Genomic DNA, 24,394 nt, shown 5'->3' on the forward strand with positions numbered 1-24,394 from the left:
GAGTGGTCAAAGAGCTGCATGCGGCTCTGGAGCCGCGGATTGCCGACCCCTGACCTAGAGGATCACAACTAGTATAACTTCAGTGGCCTAGTGGTTAGAGTGTCCGCCCTGAGATCGGTAGGTTGTGAGTTCAAACCCTGGCTGAGTCATACCAAAGACTATAAAAATGGGACCCATTACCTCCCTGCTTGGCACTCAGCATCAAGGGTTGGAATTGGGGGTTAAATCACCAAAAATAATTCACCGCTGCTGCTCACCGCTCCCCTCACCTCCCAGGAGGTGATCAAAGGTGATGGGTCAAATGCAGAGAATAATTTCTCCACACCTAGTGTGTGTGTGACAATCATTGGTACTTTAACTTTAAAGACGTTGAACAAATGATTACTGACCGCATCAAAACAAAATAAGCTACAGCAACACCTTACTTAAATACGTTACAAAAAATAACTGCCAAAAAGGACGACTTAAAGGTGTGCCTTGAGGAACGCCTCAGTTATGTAAATCACAAATTTGGACCCCAGTACGGATGGGGTCTGTTCACAATTCTCGGGACCTGGCAATCAATACCGGCACTCAACGGTGCCAATTTTCGGTACTTTGTGGGTTAAAATGTTTTAATTGTTTGATAATAACATTTTATTTTTAATGTAACATTTAAAAAAATGAGCTGATTATGGTGACTGTGCTGTCCAGTTGTTATATCGTGTTTTCTTAGGTCATTTGAGTCTCATTTGCAATGCAGTTGCACTTCCAAGACATTAGATGGCAGTACTGTATACTATGGTGTGTTGACTAACCAGGAAACTAATTGTAATGTGGGGCCCTACAAAGTGCTTATACTGTAAGTATTGTGCTTATTACACACCAGCTATTTGATTGTAACATTCATCTAGGTTCTAGTGTCCATTACAACATTTTAGGGTGTTGAAATTGCCATGTAAAATCCCAATGCTAATAAAAACCTGTCTATGGCAAATCCAGTGAAAATTAACATCAAGCCAGCGCATTTTGGAAGAGTGGAGCTTTGTGTTACATTCAAGTGTTTTCTACCAAGTACACTTGCTTTTTTGGTGGTGAAAATTGCAACATTACTGAGAGGGAGTTTGGCTGAGGTCTCCTTTGGTGATTGTTTACGTGAGCCGGTGTTTAGTTTGCAACCGGACGTGATGTCACGAGCAACAAAGGTAACAAAATTTGACACTGTCTGGATTTTACTTGAATCGATACCTGGTAGTACCAACAAAATTTGGTCGGTGCCTATAAAAGTACAAAATTCGGTACCTATCCCTGGATCCCAGTGTTCTGTGTGTTTGATAGCAAGGTTAAAATGTCAATGCAAGGATCTGCCCATGTATTTACAGTGGTCCAAGTTCCTCCATTCAACAGGAGCTCACTAGTCTTTTTAGAAATTTGCTGCAAAAATGTTTGCCTTGTCATTCCTGGCCCCCTGGCACACCAGTTGAATATCACTGCTGTACAGTCACTGGCCGGGCAGTCATTGGTGAGGCTCACATGTCAATCACTGCAGCCGTATCACTGATTTGTCGTCATATCATTCAGTTTCTGCAAATGTCAGTGTTTGCTCTCACAACCCAATCAAAGCAGAAGAGGTATGACAAAACCACCATATGGGGCTGGGATATTGTTGCGTTAATTACAGTAGAATGCGGCACAACCACATAAAGCTTAATTTCTGCTGTTTTTTTGTGTGTCTTTGTTCTTACATAAATTAGGGTCACGGTCACCGCCATGTGCAACATGGACCTCAGCCGCTTCCCTCTGGACACCCAAACATGCTCATTAGAGATCGAGAGCTGTGAGTACATTCATCCCATACAAACACATGTTGTTCTTGACAACGGGACCACAACAGGCTCCCAGTCATCGAATTCTCTTAAGCTTTCAGTTTCTAGCGTGAATCTCACTGCGTGAATAGTCTTAAGAAAACCTAATTTGGAATATACACTGTTTTGATCCAATATAGTAGGCTATCTGAGGCTGAGCCAATCATTGGCCACGATACTGAACAGCGTCCTCTGAAAGGTTTGGTCTCATCTAGTGGCCAATACTAATGTTTGAGTTTAAGTTTGAGTTTATTTATTTCGAACATGCAAGCATACAACATGATACATCACAATTTCTAGTTTCTCTTTTCAACATGTTCGAAAAGGAGTAGGAAGAAGCAGAGCTTATTTAATCCTACCCCTTTTCTTTTCCATAACATTTGCTAAAACTTTTGTTCACTTCCTGTTCTCAATTTATTCACAATATACTCCATAAGTAATCACAATAAAAATAAATAAATAAATAATACTCGGTGAAGTAAGTTACATTTCATATGGTGAGATGAGTAAGATTATTTTGAAAATGAATGGATGGATTAAATAAATTCAGAATGTTTATCATGGTTCTTCTTCTTTGTACTTTGTAAACACTTTAAGTTTGAAGAGTTTCTTGAAGGTGATCATATTACTACATTGTTTGATTGCTTTGCTTAATCCATTCCATAATTTAATTCCACATACAGATATACTGTAAGTCTTTAGGTGTTGTATGTGCATACACATGTTTTAAATTAAATTTTTCTCTAAGATTATATTTCTCCTCTTTTTTTGAGAAGAATTGTTGTATATTCTTGGGTAGCAGGTTATCGTTTGCTTTGTGTATAATTGTAGCTATTTGCAAATTCACTATTTCGTGGAATTTCAGTATTTTTTATTCAAAAAATAAATGTAGTATTGATATTCTTTCATTAATTTAGACTTTTTATGCATGAAAATGCTTAATTTAAGCCAAAAATACATAGTATATGTTTTTAAAATTAAAAACAAAAACAAAATATGCGATATAGTGATACCCCAAACTTGAAAGTGTAATGTGACAAGGAACAACCGGGGTTTGAAATCTATATTCATTTGTTCTAAACACATAAATGCATCATATTTTTTAAAATTGCAATAATTGCATTTTAACATGCATGTATTATTCCAGTGTGTTGTACTAATTTACCTGTCGTATTGTCAAATCAATAATTTACAACTCATTTGTTGAAAGGATGAATGAAATAATCTGTACTTACTGTAGTCAAAAAGCCACAATATAATTTAAAAAAAACATATTACCGTATTTTTCGGAGTATAAGTCGCTCCAGACTATAAGTCGCACCGGCCGAAAATGCATAATAAAGAAGGAAAAAACATATATAAGTCGCAATGGAGTATAAGTCGCATTTTTTGGGGAAATTTATTTGATAAAACCCAACACAAAGAATAGACATTTGAAAGGCAATTTAAAATAAATAAAGAATAGTGAACAACAGGCTGAATAAGTGTACGTTATATGAGGCATAAATAACCAACTGAGAACGTGCCTGGTATGTTAACGTAACATATTATGGTAAGAGTCATTCAAATAACTATAACATATAGAACATGCTATACGTTTACCAAACAATCTGTCACTCCTAATCGCTAAATCCGATGAAATCTTATACGTCTAGTCTCTTACGTGAATGAGCTAAATAATATTATTTGATATATTATGGTAATGTGTTAATAATTTCACACATAAGTCGCTCCTGAGTATAAGTCGCACCCCCGGCCAAACTATGAAAAAAACTGTGACTTATAGTCCGAAAAATACGGTACTTAAAATATTTGTATGCACGCACAACATTTAAGACCTTCGGTATATCAGTATGTGGAATTAAATTATGGAGCGGATTAAACAAAGAAGTCAAACGATGTAGTGATGGGATCCAGTTTGGGAAATTATTCAAATTTAAAGTGTTTCCAAAGTACAGGAAAAAGGAACAGTGATTCAGTGGATTAATTTCAGTTTGATAGAATAAAACAACAACTATACACACACACACATATATAACTAGGTTTATACATATATAATCATCTAGCATATGATCCCGCCCTCACAGATGCCTACACAGACGATGACCTGATGCTTTATTGGAAGAAAGGCAATGAATCCCTGAACACGGATGACAGGATATCGCTGTCCCAGTTCCTCATCCAGAAATTTCACACCACCACCAAGCTGGCTTTCTACAGCAGCACAGGTAATCTTACGTCGTGTTAAATCCAAATACGAGCATCCACAACCACATTATAATTATAATTCAACTCAGTTGTGCTTTCGGAGTCTCCCCCACATGAGGGATCAAGCTAAATGAAAACTCCATTTCATGGTATACAGCCTACCCGGAGGACTGGACTTGTATTTAATCTCCATAGTGACTCCGAATGAACAACTTGTGCGGCACTTTAAAAAGGCCCTGCAGCAAGCTTTTCCAAGCGCACGTCTTGCTCACAAGAGCCTCTGAAGTGCTAAAAGGATTTTGTGCGCTATCTTCCCTCGCCAGAAATAGCAAGAACCTTTTCTTCAATTGGTTTTTTACGTCAGACAGTGTGAGTTTGTGTGTTTCTAACCAATATGTTTCCCCTTCCTAGGCTGGTACAACCGCTTGTACATCCACTTCACCCTGCGGCGTCACATCTTCTTCTTCCTGCTGCAGACCTACTTCCCCGCCACACTCATGGTCATGTTGTCCTGGGTGTCCTTTTGGATCGACCGCAGGGCCGTCCCTGCCAGAGTCCCCCTCGGTAGGACCCCCCGTTCAATCTCTTCCACACTCCTGTATTGTGCATCAGCTCTAATGGCATTACAAGAAAAGACAGCCAAGATACAATTTAGTTGGTCTTGTTTGTGCGTAATAAGATTTGCAGTACGGATGACATTTAGCTGCTGTGTTATATTTAATAGGCAAATTTACATCGTAATGGGAAGTATAATGAGATTGCAGAGAGCTCTCACCAAATCTAAATGCCAAAGAAAATACAACTGCAGTTATTTCCTCCACTTTTGGCTTTTCCCTGTCAGAGGTCGCCACGGCGAGCCCGACGCATGCATAGTTTTGGCTTCGTTAATGTCGGATGCTTGCTGACGCAAACCAGGCTGGAAATCAAACAAACTCTCTGCCATGAGAGGCAGAAGTGTGTATCATTGCACCACCAGCAAGGACAAACAACTACCGTATTTTTCGGACTATAAGTCGCAGTTTTATTCATACTTTGGCCGGGGGTGCGACTTATACTCAGGAGCGACTTATGTGTGAAATTATTACCACATTACCGTAAAATATAAAATAATATTATTTAGCTCATTCACGTAAGAGACTAGACGTATAAGATTTCATGGGATTTAGCGATTAGGAGTGACAGATTGTTGGGTAAACGTATAGCATGTTCTATATGTTATAGTTATTTGAATGACTCTTACCATAATATGTTACGTTAACATACCAGGCACGTTTTCAGTTGGTTATTTATGCGTCATATAACGTACACTTATTCGGCCTGTTGTTCACTATTCTTTATTTATTTTAAATTGCCTTTCAAATGTCTATTCTTGGTGTTGGATTTTATCAAATACATTTCTCCAAAAAATGCGACTTATACTCCAGTGTGACTTATATATGTTTTTTTCCTTCTTTATTATGCATTTTCGGCCGGTGCGACTTACACTCCGGAGCGACTTATACTCCGAAAAATACGGTACATATAAAGTGGTGCCTCAGTTTTTGCAAACATTTAAATTTTTCGCTAATATTTTTCACCCAGATCTTCACTAACATTTTTGTTTGTATACCATCTCAGTTATTGTACTGTAAAAAGAATATCTCAATATTATAAAATGGTAAAAAAAAACTGTCAGGTCAGTCGCCGAAAAAATATACATTGCACCCGGAAGGTATTTACAGCGATTCAAATACATTTTAGTCCTCAAAATTCTACACACAATATCCCATAATGACAATTTGAAAACATAATTTTTTAAACATTTAGCAAATTGATTAAAAAAAATTAAAAAATCACAGTACATATGTATTACCAGCCTTTGCTTAATACTTTGTTTATGCATTTTTGGCGGAAATTACAGCCCCAAATCTTTTTGAATACGATGCCACAAGCTTGGCACACCTATCTTTGGGCAGTTTCGCCCATTCCTCTTTGCAGCGTAATCAGATTGGATGTGAAGTGTTGGTTTTCATCCAGGATGTCTCTGTACATTGCTGCATTCATATTTCCCTCTATCCTGAGTAGTCTCCCAGTTCCTGCCGCTGAAAAACATCCCCACAGCATGATGCTGCCACCAACATGCTTCACTGTAGAGATGGTATTACCCAGCTGATGAGCAATGCCTGGTTTCCTCCAAACATGACACCTGGCATTCACGCCAAAGAGTTTAAATTGTGTCTTGTCAGACCAGAGAATTTTGTTTCTCATGGTCTGAGAGTCTTTCAGGTGCATTTTTGGCAAACTGTTACTAAGGAATGGCTTTTATCTGGCCACTCTAACATACACTCCTGATTGGTGGATTGCTACAAAGATGGTTGTCCTTGTAGAAGGTTCTCCTCTCTCCACAGTGTAATGCTGTAGCTCTGGCAGAGTGATCATCGGGTTCTCTGTCCCTCCCTGACTTGACTAAGATGAATGCAGCAATGTACAGAGACATCCTGGACGAAAACCAACACTTCCCATCAAACCTGATGGAGCTTGAGAGGTGTTGCAAAGAGAGGTGTGCCAAGTTTGTGGCATCGTATTCAAACAGACTTGAGGCTGTAATTGCTGCCAAAAGTGCATCAACAAAATATTGATCAAGGCTGTGAATACTTATGTGCATGTGATATTTTTATTTGTAAACTTTTCACAGTCATCCATCCATTTTCTACCGCTTGTCCCTTTTGGGGTCGCGGGGGGTGCTGGAGCCTATCTCAGCTGCATTCGGGCGGAAGGCGGCGTACACCCTGGACAAGTCACCACCTCATCGCAGGGTCAACACAGATAGACAGACAACATTCACACTCACATTCACACAGTCTTAATGGGGTATTTTCTTTAGAGTTTATTTCATTTTGGAATAAGGCTGCAACATAAGAAAATGTGGAATGAGTGAAGCGCTGTGCACACACTATGTTGGTTATTTTTACGGTAAAATCCAAACAACCAGTATGGTCGTTACTGTTATTTATACGGTAAAGTTCTGCTGACTGTGCTGCCGTTTTTTTTTTATCTTAATATCTACGGTGTTGTGTTTTTTTTTACAATGCATAGCTGGAAAAAAGCTACCGACTTTTACGGTAAAATTTTGCCAGTATTTTACCATCAAATTTGCTGACTTTTTTTGCTGTGTACCGTTGTCTGTTTGCCCGCGTATCATTCCGCGGAATCTAAAGCCCAAACAAAGAAATCCATGTGTTAGTGACTCCATCTCTGAGCTTGAATTCAAGAAGGAACCTGTAGCAAAAGTACAAATGTTTTTTTTTTTTTTAATGTTTCTCACTCACGTTCTTTATCGAAATGCTGGCTGGCAGTAATCAACTTTAAGTGGCCCCATTGTGGCTTTTATTTTGCAGTCATACTGAATTTAAAAACAAACGAGACTTTGGACATTTGATTCTGCTTAAATGACCAGAAACGGGTTACCTTGCCAGTGCAATTTTGACCGTACAATAACCGAGCCTGTATACAAAAACTGTAGCAAAATTGTGGCCTAAAATAACAAATTGTGCGAAAAGTGGGGTGTACAATAACTGAAGTATGGCTGTAATTGGATCAACAGAGCCTTTGTTGTTTGCAACCGAGTAGTCCACTCCAGTTTGCCTCAATTGATTCAAGACACAATTACCAAAGTCGTAACAACTAATTATTACATACCTGTCATGAGTAATTATGACGTCACACCGAGGAATCGGATATGAAAAAATAGCTCAGATAACTGATGAAACAAAAACATGCTTTAATGAGGCGAGATTACCTGTACCATGCGATAGGTTAGGGCAGGGGTCGGCAACCCATCATGTTGAAAGAGCCATATTGTACTAAAAATACAAAAAACAAATCTGTCTGGAGCCGCAAAACGTTAAAAGCCCTATGTAAGTGCTATAATGAAGGCAACACATTAAGTTAGCGTCTCAGAGGGTTAGATAACTCCTGGAAATGACTGGCTTAAAACTGCCAAAGGTATAAATGTGTGTCCGAGTTAAAGGAAAGGCTGTCTTCTTCTAATGGATTTATTACAATCTTTTTAAGCTGGGTAACATTTGCTGTGGTCTGGAACAACATAGTAATTTTTGCTGTGGTCTGGAACAACATGGCACACAATCAGAAATGCAGCCAATATTACATACAGATAATGTGTCATGAGACTTGCAACTATAAATTAAATACACAGAGGACATAAGTAAAGGTAATTAAATGAACTCAAATATACCTACACAGCTAGCCTAAATAGCATAGTAGCATGGATTATTAGCACTATACGCAAGTCAGTGACCTCAACAAAGCTGACCTTTGTGCATTCACGCACAGCATAAAACATTTGGTTGACAAAATGAGACAAAGAAGGAGTGGCATAAAACATGTCTCTGTGGCAGCGACGGAGAAAGTTGTACACGTAAACTAACTACGGTGAGTTCAAGGACCGCCAAAATTAGTAGGACAAAACGGCATTGGCCAAATACTGTCATCAGTACAGCATAAACAAACATATTAAACAATTGGCTTTCTAACAATTAGGAGGGTTTGTGTTATGTTTGTCCTCCTACAGAAACATTATTAAAATATATTTTTCCCCATCTTTTACCATTTTTGAAAAAGCTCTAGGGTGCCACTAGGGCGGTGCTAATGAGCCGCATTCGGCTCGAGAGCCACGGGTTGCTGACCCCCGAGTTAGGGTGAGCAAATCAAGTTCTCTCTTTCTTCTACGCCTAAACGTCTCCTGAGCTCATTGTAAACAAAAATAGTACCGATTGTGTGGGACTTCTTCACTGTTTCAGACAAAGACTTTTCACATGCACTCTTTGTTCCGTGAGGAGCGAAGAAAACATTGCGCTTCAACACATCAAACCTTATCAGCCACTAGAAACACCGGGATCGCTAGGACAGTGTTTTCAATAGCCTACCGCTAAAGAAGCCGCTCAAAAGCCAGCTACAAAGAAAGTTTCTAGCACCGGTGTTTGGAAAGCGCGAAAAGGTTGTCAGAGATGACCCAAAGGCTAAAGCGAGCTGTGATTTCATTCAGCTGGAAAATTACCTTGAAATACTAGCTTTTGTCAGGACAAATCTATAGGTACAGTTTGTGAAATGTTTCTAACCTACTGTGAATTGGATCCCAAGATGCGGAGGCACAAGTGGCGAGAAAAAGACTCTTTTAAGAAATACACAAATTGCCAAAAGTATTTGGCCACCTGCCTTGACTCACAAATGAACTTGAAGTGCCATCCCATTCCTAACCCATAGGGTTCAATTTGATGTCGGTCCATCTTTTACAGCTATTACAGCTTCAACTTTTCTGGGAAGGCTGTCCACAAGGTTGCGGAGTGTGTTTATAGGAATTTTCCACCATTCTTCCAAAAGCGCATTGGTGAGGTCACACACTGATGTTGGTCGAGAAGGCCTGGCTCTTAGTCTCCGTTCTAATTCATCCCAAAGGTGTTCTATCTGGTTCAGGTCAGGACTCTGTGCAGGCCAGTCAAGTTCATCCACACCAGACTCTGTCATCCATGTCTTTATGGACCTTGCTTTGTGCATTGGTGTACAGTCATGTTGGAAGAGGAAGGGTCCCGCTCCAAACTGTTCCCACAAGGTTGGGAGCATGGAATTGTCCAAAATGTTTTGGTATCCTGGAGCATTCAAAGTTCCTTTCACACTAACTAAGGGGCCAAGCCCAACTCCTAAAAAACAACCCCACACCATAATTCCTCCGCTGAGCCCTCTGTCAGTTTACGTGACCTACCACTTCGTGGCTGAGTTTCTGTTGTTCCCAAACTCTTCCATTTTCTTATAATAAAGCCGACAGTTGACTTTGGAATATTTAGGAGCGAGGAAATTTCACGACTGGATTTGTTACACAGGTGGCATCCTATGACAGTTCCAGGCTGGAAATCACTGAGAGCGCCCCATTCTTTCACAAATGTTTGTAGAAACAGTCTCCATGCTTAAGTGCTTGATTTTATACACCTGTGGCTGGGCCAAGTGATTAGGACACCTGATTCCCATCATTTGGATGGGTGGCCAAATACTTTTGGCAATATAGTGTACTTACCGATGGCTGAGTTGCAGGGCGTGCAAGCAGAAAGGCCTCACTGGATGGCACCAGACATGACAAATGGAAGAGGGCTGAAGAATCACCAAGTGCCATCCAGCTGCCATGGAGGAAGCGAAGTAGGGCCACTAATTGGAAGCGGCATGTCTTGCAACTCCGCCCAACACAGGTAGGCAGGAACCTCGGAAGCACTAAACATGGCAGTAAATAGAACACCACAAGATGAGGACAAGTCGAGCATGACAGGAAGGTACTTGCAGACCAAAGGTCACAAAAAAAGTGTGACAGCACTCTCCCACTCCTTCAATGGACGCCACCTGGCAGACTTCCTGGCTTATCTGGGAATATGTGGTAAAAATCAGAAATTAGAGTTTTATCAAGTACAAAACCCAAAACCAGTGAAGTTGGCACGTTGAGTAAATCCTCAATAACAACAGAATATAATGATTTGCAAATCCTTTTCAACCTATATTAAATTGAATAATAATAATAATAATAATAATACCTGGGATTTATATAGCGCTTTTTCTAAGTACCCAAAGTCACTTTACATGTTTTTCTGAACCCATACAGTGCAAAGACAACATATTTAATGTTCGAACTGGTAAACTCTGTTATTTTTTGCAAATATTAGCTCATTTGGAATTTAATGCCTGCAACAAGTGGCAAAAAAGACTGATAAAGTTGAGGAATGCTCATCAAACACTTATTTGGAACATCCCACAGGGGAACAGGCTAATTGGGAACAGGTGGGTGCCATGATTGGGTATAAAAGCAGCTTCAATGAAATGCTCAGTCATTCACAAACAAGGATGGGGCGAGGGTCACCACTTTGTGAACAAATGCGTGAGCAAATTGTCGAACAGTTTAAGAACAACATTTCTCAACAAGCTGTTGCAAGGAATTTAGGGATTTCACCATTTATGGTCTGGAATATCATCAAAAGGTTCAGAGAATCTGGAGAAATCACTGCACGTAAGCGATGATATTACGGACTTTCGATCCCTCAGGCAGTACTGCATCAAAAACCGACATCAGTGTGTAAAGGATATCACCACATGGGCTCAGGAACACTTCAGAAAACCACTGTCGGTAACTACAGTTTGTCACTACATCTGTAAGTGCAAGTTAAAACTCTACTATGCAAAGCGAAAGCTATTTATCAACAACACCCAGAAACGTTGCCTGCTTCGCTGGGCCCGAGCTCATCTAAGATGGACTGATGCAAAGTGGAAAAGTGTTCTGTGGTCTGACGAGTCCACATTTGAAATTGTTTTTGGAAACTGTGGACGTTCAAAAGCCAGCATCTGTGATGGTATGGGGGTGTATCAGTGCCCAAGGCATGGGTAACTTACACATCTGTGAAGGCACCATTAATGCTGAAAGGTACATGCAAGATTTGGAGCAACATATGTTGCCATCCAAGCAACGTCTTTTTCATTGATGCCCCTGCTTATTTCAGCAAGACAACGCAAGCCACATGTTACAACAGCTTGGCTTCGTAGTAAAAGAGTGCGGGTACTAGACTGGCCTGCCTGTAGTCCAGACCTGTCTCCCATTGAAAATGTGTGGCGCATTATGAAGCCTAAAATACCACAACGGAGACCCCCGGACTGTTGAACAACTTAAGCTGTACATCAAGCAAGAATGGGAAAGAATTCCACCTGAAAAGCTTCAAAAATTGGTCTCCTCAGTTCCCAAACATTTACTGAGTGTTGTTAAAAGGAAAGGCCATGTAACACAGTGGTAAAATTGCCCCTGTGCCAACTTTTTTGCAATGTGTTGCTGCCATTAAATTCAAAGTTAATGATTATTTGCAAAAAAAATTAAGTTTCTCAGTTTGAACATTAAATATCTTGTCTTTGCAGTCTATTCAAATGAATATAAGTTGAAAAGGATTTGCAAATCATTGTTTTCTGTTTTTATTTACGATTTACACAACGTGCCAACTTCACTGGTTTTGGGTTTTGTATAAGAAATGCGAAATCCAGTCAATCATAAACTGTTATGGCGCCTGGCTGTACGAGAAAGGGCAACTCGGGTGCTGCGCCGACGCATCAGGGCGGCCAGTGATGGAACTGCAATATTGGACTCTCTGGATGAAAATATGGGGGGTTGGAATCCGTGGACCACGTGGAAAGGAGACAGTCCAGTAGATGAGCAGATGACGGTGTTATATTCTACCCAGGGTAAATAGGTAGCCCTTGACGCTGGATGTTGAAGACAAACGCACCTCAAGGCTGCTCCCAAGTCCTGATTGGCTCGCTCGGATTGTCCGTTTGATTGGGGGTGGTAGCCCGATGACAAACTGGCTGTGGAATTTGCAGAAGGCTCTCCATGTGGCTGAAGCAATTTGAGGACCTCTTTCCGACATAACATCCGCTGGGATCCCATGCAGCCGGACCACATGCTGTATGAGAAGCTTAGCTGTCTCCAGGGAAGTGGGAAGTCTGCGGAGGGGGACAACGTGAGTAAACTTGGAGATTCTGTCTACAATAGTGATGACAGAAAACCCTCTTGTCCCATGACAAAGTCCAGTGCTATGTGTGACCATGGTCGCGAGGGGATGGTAAGAGGCCTAAGTAAGCCAAATGGAGCCTGATGGGAGGATTTATTTGTAGTACAGACATAGCATGCGGCCACATACCTCTTGGTGTCTGCTTGGAGGGTTGGCCACCAGAACCGCTGTGGGAGGAGGAACGCCGTAAGTCGCTGGCAGGCGATTTTGGAGCCGTGAGCCCGAGCTAGAACCTCAGAGCATAGGGAGACCGGTACAAACAGACGGTCCGAAGGGCATCCTGTAGGAGAAGTCGTGTCCTCAGTGGCCTCCTTCACGCATCACTCGACATCCCATTGCACCATAATGGCCAACATTAAAATAGAGTTGCGTAGTAGGCCTATGTATTCATTAAAAACAAGGCAACGGTTTTATTTAACAATTACCCTATTTTCCGGACCTTAAGGCGCACTGCTGATGAATGGTCTATTTTTGATGTTTTTAGGGATTCTAGGATTATAGGGCGCATTAAAGGAGTCATATATATATTTTTTTTTTTTTCTAAATGTAAAACACTTCCCTGTGGTCTACATAACATGTAATGGTGGTTCTTTGGTCAAAATGTTGCATAGATTATGTTTTATAGATCATCTTCAAGACACTTTCTGACAGTCGCTTCCGGATGCGCCGTTTTGTGGCCGATCTTATTTACGTGGCTCACCTTCAGCAGCGTCTTCTCCCCGTCATCTTTGTTGCAGCGTGCAAGGACGGGAGTGGAAGAAGTGTCAAAAGATGGAGCTAACTGTTTTAATGACATTCAGACTTTACTTAAATCAATAACGGAGCAGCATCTCCTCATCCGGAAACAACAACACAGGAAATGTGTCCCGTGAAAAAACGTTCGACCAGAACTCTAATAACTGAAGTTCCTTGGGTGAATAATGTAAACTCACTACACCGGTATGTTTTAGCGCTTTCATGGCGAGGTTAATGACAGATATAAGTAAGAACTTTACACTACTTTATATTAGAAATGGCAACCGCGGAGGATGAATGTCACATAACAAGAAGATAGAGAAAAAGAAAACGCTTATTTTTCAGGATTAATGCAGATCCCAAATACAGATCAGCAGGCACCAGAAGGTAAGAAAAGTTGCTTTTGTATAATATTGCGAAACAAAACGGCAGATAATATGTCTTACCTTATGCACACACCATAATAATACTTGTATGTTTAATGCACTGACAATCATTCAAGCGGTGCGGCTTCATAGCTTACCAAAGTCGTACTAAAACATTTTGATAGATTTTTGAGCGCCGTGTGTAATGTTCTATATTTTCAATGGAACATTTAGAATGTTGGTGTTGTTTAATTGATACCCATCTTTAGTGCAGGCTACACTTCTCTTATGTTTGACTGCCATCACACTTATCATTATACCATGTGCCAAATAAAATAGCTTGGAGGTGGGTAAGCTCAACCAAACTTATTCCTTACATTAGGCGCACCGGGTTATAAGGCGCACTGTCGAGTTTTTGAGAAAAAGGATTTTAAGTGTGCCTTTGTCAGGCAGTGTTGGTGACGAGCCCCAACTTGCAGAGATGGCAGGCTTGGGGCAAGAAAACTTGATGTATTGTCCAAAAATGCAGGTAGAACACGAACCCGGAACCAGGATAACAGGTTACAGGACACCAGAAAAACAGGTGACAGCACACAGGAACCAGGAAACAGGCAAACTGGAAACGAGGAACTAGGAGACAGCAAACTGCAAACAGCTATCAGTACTCCAGCCCTGACTGGAGGATGAGGCAGGTATAAATAGTAGCCTGATTGGCAATTGCCACCAGGTGTGCCAGACTGCCAATCAGGTACAGGTGAGGTACAGGTACAAGCGCTCAGGGAGACGTGCAGGAAAAGGAACCAAAATAAGAGCGCTGACAGGAAATAAAACACAAACACAGAGGGAAAACCAAAACATAACCAAACTGTTAGTGACAAGCCTCACAGCCTTATTTTCCGGAAAATACGGTATATTTAATATTTCTGACCACTGTAACATTACACACAATTCAAACAGTAAAACTGTGTTTGAATATAGGAAAATAAAACACTGTACTTTAATTAAGTGATTCTTTGGCGTACCACTAGATGGCGCAGTTTGAGATTCACTGAGTTATCGGTATGGGTTTGAGAAGCAGGAAGTTATCGGAATTGTACAAAAAAAATGTTTGTCCATCCCTACTTGCTGGTATCATGAAATGATGTTTTACTTACATACATAACGACAGCTGTAAATTATTTACACTCGATTGTGGTGCTTTTTATGCATGTCGTTCCTCCAACACAATAACAAATAAAAAGCAATTAATTCATCTCTTAATGTGACAGGAGGAGGCCAGCAGGCACAACGTCTTGTCCTGTGTATTCCCTTCTGTCTGACGTGGCCATGCAAATAACTGCCTTAAATAATGTCCATTGTTGAAGTGATTCAAAAGTGTGTGTGTGTGTGTGTGTGTGTGTGTGTGTGTGTGTGTGTGTGTGTGTGTGTGTGTGTGTGTGTGTGTGTGTGTGTGTGTGTGTGTGTGTGTGTGTGTGTGTGTGTGTGTGTGTGTGTGTGTGTGTGTGTGTGTGTGTGTGTGTGTGTGTGTAGGCATCACCACTGTCCTCACCATGTCCACCATCATCACCGGGGTCAACGCCTCCATGCCGCGAGTGTCCTACATCAAGGCGGTGGACATCTACCTATGGGTCAGCTTTGTCTTCGTCTTCCTGTCGGTGATCGAGTACGCCGCTGTCAACTACCTCTCCACCGTGCAGGAGCGCAAGGAGAGGAAACTCAGGGAGAGGGTAAGAGCTTTTAAGTCATTATCTCCGGCAGTGAGTAATGTCTTTGGATTCCTCTGAAGCAATTACAACTGGCCTTTATTATTAGTTGTAACAATGTCCTCAATGGGTGCTCTTACTCTAAATGGTGGATTCTTTATGTGTGAATGCAAGCCAGTTTAATCCACTTGGCGCCGACAAAGAGCCCAAAATTACACATTATGCCTGCAGAACGTTTTATTCTATTGTGTGCAAAAAAACACACACACACAAGAAGGTAAAGGGGAACTGCAATTTATTTGGAATTGTGCCTATTGTTCACAATCATTATGAAAGACATGACAACGTATTATAATGTAATAAGCTAAGCTACAAGTTGCTCTCAATTAAATGTAGCTAAACCACACAGAAAAAGTAGCTTGCTACATCAAAGCTTCATTTAACGGCATTTATATTTATGGGCTCACATGTATAATATATATGTTAATGTAACGAAGAGTGTACAAATGGACCCATTAACGGTCCATTAATATTATTATCTGTCATTTATCTGGGGACACCCTACAACTACCTCTAAGGGCCTCCACGCCGACTGTATGTATTTATTTTAGTTTGCCTTTTCTTTGGCCCACCACTATAATGTTATTTATTTCCTCTGCCTGCAGTAGAAAAAAAACAGCATCTATCTATATTGTTGTGTCAGACCAGTCTTCCTCTCAGGAAATAAAAGTCACTGGTCAATCCCAAATTCTTTCGGATGATATGTTGAGTAAGAAGGACCATCAAGACCAGGGGTGTCCGAACTTTTTCCACTGAGGGCCGCATACGGAAAAATTAAAGCCTGCGGAGGCCATTTTGATAGATTTCATTTTCAAATCATAACAAAATATATGGATTTTGTTTGTTTTTTACCTTTAGGGCTCCCGGGGACCATAAAGTGTCTAAGTCATTAAAATGTTAAAAACAAGTCAAATTATTTTTTTATTTTTTTTATTTAACGCTTACAGTAAATCTCTACAGTATATCAACTTCAGGTTGATATAAAATTAAAAAAAAAAAAAAAAGGTTTTATGCCTTTTCTTTCAAGACAACTTTGTTTTTTATAATAAAACTGAAATATGCAGTATTTCCCCCACTGCCCAAAACATTCAGAAAGCAATCTTTGATGTGAAGTAACTAGAGCCTTAAAATAATCAATAATGCAAGACACCATTGATATTAATTCATTGTTATTTTTGAGTAATCACAGTGAAAAGATAAATAAAATCCCATTAAATATATTTAGGATACAAAAGGTGCCCCACTCAAAGTGATACATTTGTATTAGTTTTTTTTTACTTTCAACACTTAAGTTACGAGATCAACTTCAGATATATCTGTCAATTTTAGGTTTGAACTATTATTTTGTTTGTTTTATGCTCTTTTGTCAAAGAAAACGTTGATGTTTTTGCAAGGCAACCACACAATACATTCAATATTTTCCACATAACACATTTTAAAGTGAAATATTTGAAATAATTGGAGCCTTGAATAGGTCAATAATTCATTACAACATTTTTTTTTAAGCTATGGCAAAAAAAAGAAAAAGAAAGATAGACAAAAGAAAAAAACAGCCTGCATGGCGGCTTTGTGTGAACATTGCAACTTTTTCTAGTTAATGTTTATTTTTGCAATAGCATTTCCAGAATGTGTGGCGGGCCGGTAAACAATTAGCTGCGGGCCGCAAACGGCCCCCGGGCCGCAGTTTGGACACCCCTGATCAAGACAGAATAGGAATATTATCAAGTTTTACTAAAGCTTTAGGAGACCAGTCTTACAGTGCGTTAATAGCGGCATCTAGAAGCGGTCTGAAAATCAAACGGAAAGAAACATCTTATTTAGTACGAAAACAGCCTCATTGTTCTAAACAGATGAGGTAAAAAGGGAGTACATCATACTCCCAACACACATTCCAACGCCTTCAAGGTAAAGCACAAGAGTTTACTCGTGGTCATAAGATACAAGAACAAAGTGTACACATGGGGAAAATATTAGCTGCTTTAAACATGACTATGAATAAAGAAATAACTCTTAAAAATGTATGCATTCTCCACAATATCTTGACAAAAAAAGACCTGTGTGTTGTTTGGGAACAGTAGGCAATGGTTATGTGCAGTAAAACTTTTCATGAACTCAACTTACCTTAATGCAGGGTTCGCCATCCCGACAATCGCAAAAATATTAGAAAAAAAAAAGTATTAATATGACATCAATGACATCCCCCCTGGAGAGTTAATAACAGAGCCACAAACAGGCACACATTTTAACCCCTGAACACCCTGCACGTCTCACATCATCCTCAGGGCGGCCACACCCACTGAGCATGGCCGGACACTTCACCCGCTCGTCTCGCAAATGCAAAATTTCATGTTGTGCTAAAGAATCATCGAGCTGCAACAATGCATTAGGGCTGACTGGACATTTTCTAGCATCTTCCTCCAATGTGAGGACTTGCATTTTGTGGACGCATCGTCAGAAAGGCGCCCACACTTTCTGGGCAGCAATCAAGCGTTTTCCTCTCTCCTGCAAAGCGGTGCTCTGCTGGAAGTTCTGCCCCGTCTTCCACAAACTGTAAGGTTCCATAAAATGCGCCCGTCCGTCATCATCATCATCATCGCTCGACTGCAACAGGAAGCTAACAAGCCAAATAATAGAGTTCCTGACACATTTCTCCATAGTACGGATTTTGTGTTGATTTATATACAAAAGTAAACATTGACATGTGCAAAGGCAGTTAATATATGATGAAACAAAGCGGCATCAAAAGAAGGACTTCCCTGTTTAACCCCTCTTTATCACACAGGAACAAATATGGTACAGCGCTAAGACTATAGTAGGGGTGTTCAAAGTGCAGCACATGGGCCATCTGTTGCCCGTGACTCCTTTGTCATTGGCCCCAGAGACATTACACACAAAAAACAACACCTGCAAAAATTGGTAAAACAGCAAAAAAACACAACGAGAAAAAAAAGCTAAATGTTGACATCAGCCAATAATAAAACCAGCTTTGTCTTTAAAAAACAAAACATTTTTACATATACACACATATACATATACATATACATATATATATATATATATATATATATATATATATATATATATATATATATATATATATATATATATATATATATATACATATACATATACATATATATATATATATATATATATATATATATATATATATATATATATATATATATATATATATATATATATATATATATATATATATATATATATATATACACACACACATATATATATATATATATATATAAATATAAATATATATTAGGGTTGTACGGTATACCGGTATTAGTGTAGTACCGCGATACTAATGAATCATATTCGGTACTATACCGCCTCTGAAAATTACAGGTCCGCCAAACAAACGCCGTTGGTGGATCCACACCTAACATCCATTGTAATGATACCAAGTACAGTAGCGTAACTAGTCGATACTACTATGATTACGTCAATATTTTTTGGCATCACAACATCTTCTTTCGTTTTTTTTACATTCATTCATTTTTTTTTAATTTATCTCCTTCATTGATGTGCATTTTTGATCAATAGACAATTACACTTCAGCAACTAAACACATATTTACACACCTATGCTTGAGAAGGAGCAGGATGAAGAAAATCTTATATTTCCTGCCCCCTTCAACATAATAAAGAAGTCTTACTTAATGGATAGCCCAGATTCACAAGCATACAAACCAAACAAATACATCCAAATATTATGAAAACAAACAAAAAAAAACACACAAAAAAACAAGAAGTGCAAAACTTCATGAAGTACAAACCGAACAAAAAAAGTAATATACATTATGTTTATAAACTCAGGAACTATGTCCCTGGACACATGAGGACTTTGAATATGACCAATGTATGATCCTGTAACTACTTGGTATCGGAATGATACCCAAATTTGTGGTATCATTCAAAACTAATATAAAGTATCAAACAACAGAAGAATAAGTGATAATTACATTTTAACAGAAGTGTAGATAGAACATGTTAAAAGAAAGTAAGCAGATATTAACAGTAAATAAACAAGTACATTAATAATTCATTTTCTACCACTTGTCCTTAATAATGTTGACAAAATAATAGAATGGAAAATGACACAATATGTTACTGCGTATGTCAGCAGCTAAATTAGGAGCCTTTGTTTGCTTACTTACTTTCTCGCTTCTCTGCTCCCTTTAAGTTTATTGTAGATCATAAATCATGACTCTCATCTGGACAGAAGGTGGCTGGTGATATAATCCGACAAGTTGGGACACGTTAACAGCCATTTAGGATGACACGAAAAGTGCTTGTTACCCCCCCCCCTCCCCCTGTCTTTCGCGAGGATTATGAGACATTTTTCATCTAAATAGAAATATATGAACATCCTAGCAGTCGGCATCCTAATGACAGCAGACTTTATACAGTAAGTGATGCTTGTTGGCTCTCATAAAGTCTGCAGTGAGTAATAATCAGTGATGAAGACAAAAAAAAAGCAAACATTTTTCAAATTAATGCGCCGCGTATGCTTAAAATAATCAAAATACGTAAATATAAAATGTTATTAAAAATGTGCTCGTTACTACATTACATATATACTTACATCATGTATACAAAACCCTAAATAAACCCTAATATTTTTTTTTTCTAAGATCTCTATTGGCAGAATTGAACGGTTCCCATAGGCTTCATTGTAAGCGGACATTTGATCAAATGTATTTAATATTTAGAATGCATTATAAAAAATCCATCTGTCGTCATGTCTTTCATAATGATTGTGAACGATAGGCAAAATTCCCCCCAAAAATTGCAGTTCCCCTTTAACATGGTTGGATGTAGCCCAGTTTGTTTTTATTTCTCAGTTTATCTCATAGGAAATAATGAAAATCCAAATGGATCCAAACGTTCCAGTGTTAAACTTTCAACTCCATATGTTGCATTGTAATATTTTGAACTGTTATACAAGTGTAAAAAGTAGGTCATTGCTGGGTAAAACATACACATCACATTTTTGTGTCTTTTGATGGAATTGTCGACTCAGCAGTCAGGACAGAGACATGTGCACCACTTTTGATTGCTACACTACTTGTACAATGTGTTGTTTTGTTGTTAGCTTCACATTTTTCAACATCAGCACTGATTCCCTTTTGTGAAAGTATCACCCAAAGCACTAAAAAAAGCCAAAGAAAAAGTAAAACCCTTTTTTGAGGCCTTGTGTGTTGCAACAGCAAAAAAATACCAAATACAATTATTTATGAGGAATGTATAATTAAATATTTTTTTTACAATTATTAGTAATAATTATATTATTGAAATTATCTTTGAATGTATTTTTGGATAAATTATTATTCACGCAAGGGGATGTCTAACTCAAATATACATGTGAAATGCAAAGATAACTATAAATATCATACGTCCATACTTGCAATACATATTTTCTAAATTGCATCACTTTAGGCTTATCTTAAGGCTTATGGCCAATTATTTCTGCAATTTAATCTCATGCATATTCATATTTGTCATCTGCCAAATGCAAAAGGGCAGATGAAAAAAAGGTTTATTTTTACAATGAATGATTTAAACCCCATGTGTCATTATTATTTACATTCACATACATTATTCACAGCGCCTCACTTTTTCCACATTTTGTTATGTTACAGTCTTATTACAAAGTGGAATACATTTTGTTTTGTCCTCAAAATTCTACAGAAAATACCCCATAATGACAATGTGAATGTATTAAAAACAAAACACGAAAAAAATCACATGTACATAAGTATTCACAGCCTTTCCTCAATACTTCGTTGATGCATTTTTTACAGCAAATATAGCCTCAAGTCTTTTTGAATATGCCACAAGCTTGACACACCTATCTTTGGGCAGTTTCGCCCATTTTTCTTTGCTCATTCCTCTTTGCAGCACCTCTCAAGCTCCATCAGGTTGGATAGAAAGCGTTGGTTTTCATCCAGGATGTCTCTGTACATTGCTGCATTCATCTTTCCCTCTATCCTGCTGAGTCTCCCAGTTCCTGCCACTGAATAACATCCCCACAGCATGATGCTGCCACCACCATGCTTCACTGTATAGTTGGTATTAGCCTGGTGATGAGCAGTGCCTGGTTATCCCAAAACTTTCACACCAAAGAGTTCAATCTTTGTCTCATCAGGTCCAGATAAATTAGTTTCTCGAGGTCTGAGAGTCTTTCAGGTGCATTTTGGCAAACTTTTTACAAAGAAAAGTCTTCTGTCCGACCACTATACCATATAGGGCCTGATTGGTGGATTGCTGCAAAGATGGTTGTCCTTCTGGAAGGTTCTCCTCTCTCCACAGTATAATGCTGTAGCTCTGACAAAGTGACCATCGGGTTCTTAGTCACCTCCCTGGCTAGACTAAGATGAATGCAGCAATGTACGGAGACATCCTGGATGAAAACCAACTCTTCCCATCCAACCTGGTGGAGCTTGAGAGGTGTTGCAAAGAGGAATGGGCGAAACTGCAACAAAGATAGGTGTGTCAAGCTTGTGGCATCATATTCAAAAAGACTTCAGGCTGTAATTGCTGCCTAAGGTGCATCAGCAAAGTATTAAGCAATACTTATGTACATGTGACTTATATTTTTTTAAATTTTTAATACATTTGCAAAAAAATTTATTAAATATCCTTTCACATTGTCAATATAAGGTATTTTCTGTAGAATTTTGAGGACAAAACAAGATGTATTCCATTTTGGAATAAGGCTGTAACATAACAAAATGTGGAAAAAGTGAATACTTTCCGGATGTTCTGTATGATAAGGCTGCTCAATTGCATCAGATTTAAAACATATTTTCTGATTTTTGCAGCTAAAATTGTTGCAAACACAGCAGTGCCGTAAAAGTCATTATCAGGCATTATATAGAGAGAATTTGATTGTGGCACAGATTAAAATAATTAAAATAATATGTTCTTAAATTGCGTCAATTTAAGCCTCTCTCGGGGTTACGGCCAATGAAAGCAGGGACTCAGTCTTGCTCCTGTTACTATTTTTCATCTGGCAAATGTTGCAACATATGGCGCCAATCACCCACGCGGCCCTTGAGGAAGATTTCTATCCCAAACATCCCTCCACCACCCATGGCGCGTTATTTTTTGGCCCTGATTAAATCAAATAATTTTGCCTGCCCAGCTGCCCTGCACGTGTGGCATTGGCAACCCGGACGACATGATGATCGACCCAATGATCACCGGATACGGGACCATGGACGTCAACAGCACCGGGAATTACGGCATGCCGGAGAACGGTGGGCGGCAGGAGCGGATTCTGGCTCAAGTGGCGCTGAACGATCCGCAGCTGACGGGCCAGGTGAAGCCCGCCAGGGGCTACGTGAACATTTGGATCGACACCCACGCCATAGACAAGTACTCGCGGGTCGCCTTTCCCGGGGCCTACATCCTCTTCAACATCATTTACTGGTCCATCTACTCGTAAGGATCCTCCACGACACAGAGCGCCTTTTTATGCTGGTGAAATTGTGAGGAACGCCGCTGCCGCACGAGGACCACTGCCTTCTCAACCCGGCCTTTTGACAACTGCGGAGTCATGCTGTAACTACATCATCACACTGTTTATGGACAGACTTTTGCTGTGGCTTGATGTTTCCTCCTTCTCTGAGAGGTGAGCGCCATTCACAAAGGGTAGTTACTGTTCAGAAAGACGTACCGTCACCTCCTTTGGCATCTTGGTAATCAGGGATGCAACACCTTGAATGGCAATCAGTAACCAAACATTTTGATTGGCAATCAGTAACCTAACACTATGGTTGGCAATCAGTAACACAACACTTCAATTGTCAATCAGTAACCAAACACTATGATTGGAAATCAGAAACGCAACACTTTGATTGGCAATCAGTAACCCAACACTATGGTGGCAATCACTATTGCAACACTTCAATTGTCAATCAGTAACCAAACACTATGATTGGCAATCAGTAATCCGACACTTTGATTAGCAAGCAGTAACGCAACACTTCAATTGTCAATCAATAACCAAACACTATTATTGGCAATCAGTAACGCAACACTTTGATTGGGAATCAGTAACCCAACACTATGGTTGGCAATCAGTAACGCAACACTTTAATTGACAATCAGTGATCAAACACTATGATTGGCAATCAGTAATCAAACACTATGATTGGCAATCAGTAACGCAACACTTTGATTGGCAATCAGTAACTCAACACTATGGTTGGAATTCAGTAATGTAACACTTCAATTGTCAATCAGTAACCAAACACTATAATTGGCAATCAGTAACCCAACACTTTAATTAGCAATCAGTAATGCAACACGTCAATTGTCAATCAGCAACCAAACACTATGATTGGCAATCAGTAACGCAACACTTTGATTGGGAATCAGTAACCCAACACTATAGTTGGCAATCAGTAACGCAACACTTTAATTGTCAATCAGTAATCAAACACCATGATTGGCAATCAGTAACGCAACACTTTGATTGGCAATCAGTAACCCAACACTATGGTTGGCAATCAGTAATGCAACACTTCAATTGTCAATCAGTAACCAAACAATATAATTGGCAATCAGTAACCCGACACTTTGATTAGCAATCAGTAACGCAACACTTCAATTGGCAATCAGTAACCAAACACTATGATTGGCACTCAGTAACGCAACACTTTGATTGGGAATCAGTAACCCAACACTATGGTTGGCAATCAGTAACGCAACACTTTAATCGTCAATCAGTAATCAAACACTATGATTGGCAATCAGTAACGCAACACTTTGATTGGCAATCAGTAACCCAACACTATGGTTGGCAATCAGTAATGCAACACCTCAATTGTCAATCAGTAACCAAACACTATAATTGGCAATCAGTAA

At 39.3% G+C, this 24,394-nt stretch overlaps 1 protein-coding gene across 4 annotated transcripts in view; it reads left to right on the plus strand.

Moving 5' to 3' along the window:
* LOC133646315 (gamma-aminobutyric acid receptor subunit rho-1-like) overlaps positions 1 to 24,394 on the plus strand; it is a 63,643-nt gene that overhangs the window by 38,555 nt on the left and 694 nt on the right. For all 4 annotated transcript variants that reach the window (XM_062041542.1, XM_062041543.1, XM_062041540.1 and 1 more), the window contains exons 6-10: positions 1,734 to 1,816; positions 3,932 to 4,072; positions 4,464 to 4,616; positions 15,268 to 15,464; positions 22,668 to 24,394. The exon at positions 22,668 to 24,394 is cut by the window's right edge and continues 694 nt beyond it. In XM_062041542.1, the coding sequence (XP_061897526.1) occupies positions 1,734 to 1,816; positions 3,932 to 4,072; positions 4,464 to 4,616; positions 15,268 to 15,464; positions 22,668 to 22,970 (877 nt within the window). In that variant the 3' untranslated portion in view covers positions 22,971 to 24,394. The remainder of the gene's footprint in view (positions 1 to 1,733; positions 1,817 to 3,931; positions 4,073 to 4,463; positions 4,617 to 15,267; positions 15,465 to 22,667) is intronic.

The sequence above is a fragment of the Entelurus aequoreus genome, linkage group LG03 (assembly GCF_033978785.1).
Source record: "Entelurus aequoreus isolate RoL-2023_Sb linkage group LG03, RoL_Eaeq_v1.1, whole genome shotgun sequence".
Taxonomy (NCBI): Eukaryota; Metazoa; Chordata; class Actinopteri; order Syngnathiformes; family Syngnathidae; genus Entelurus; species Entelurus aequoreus.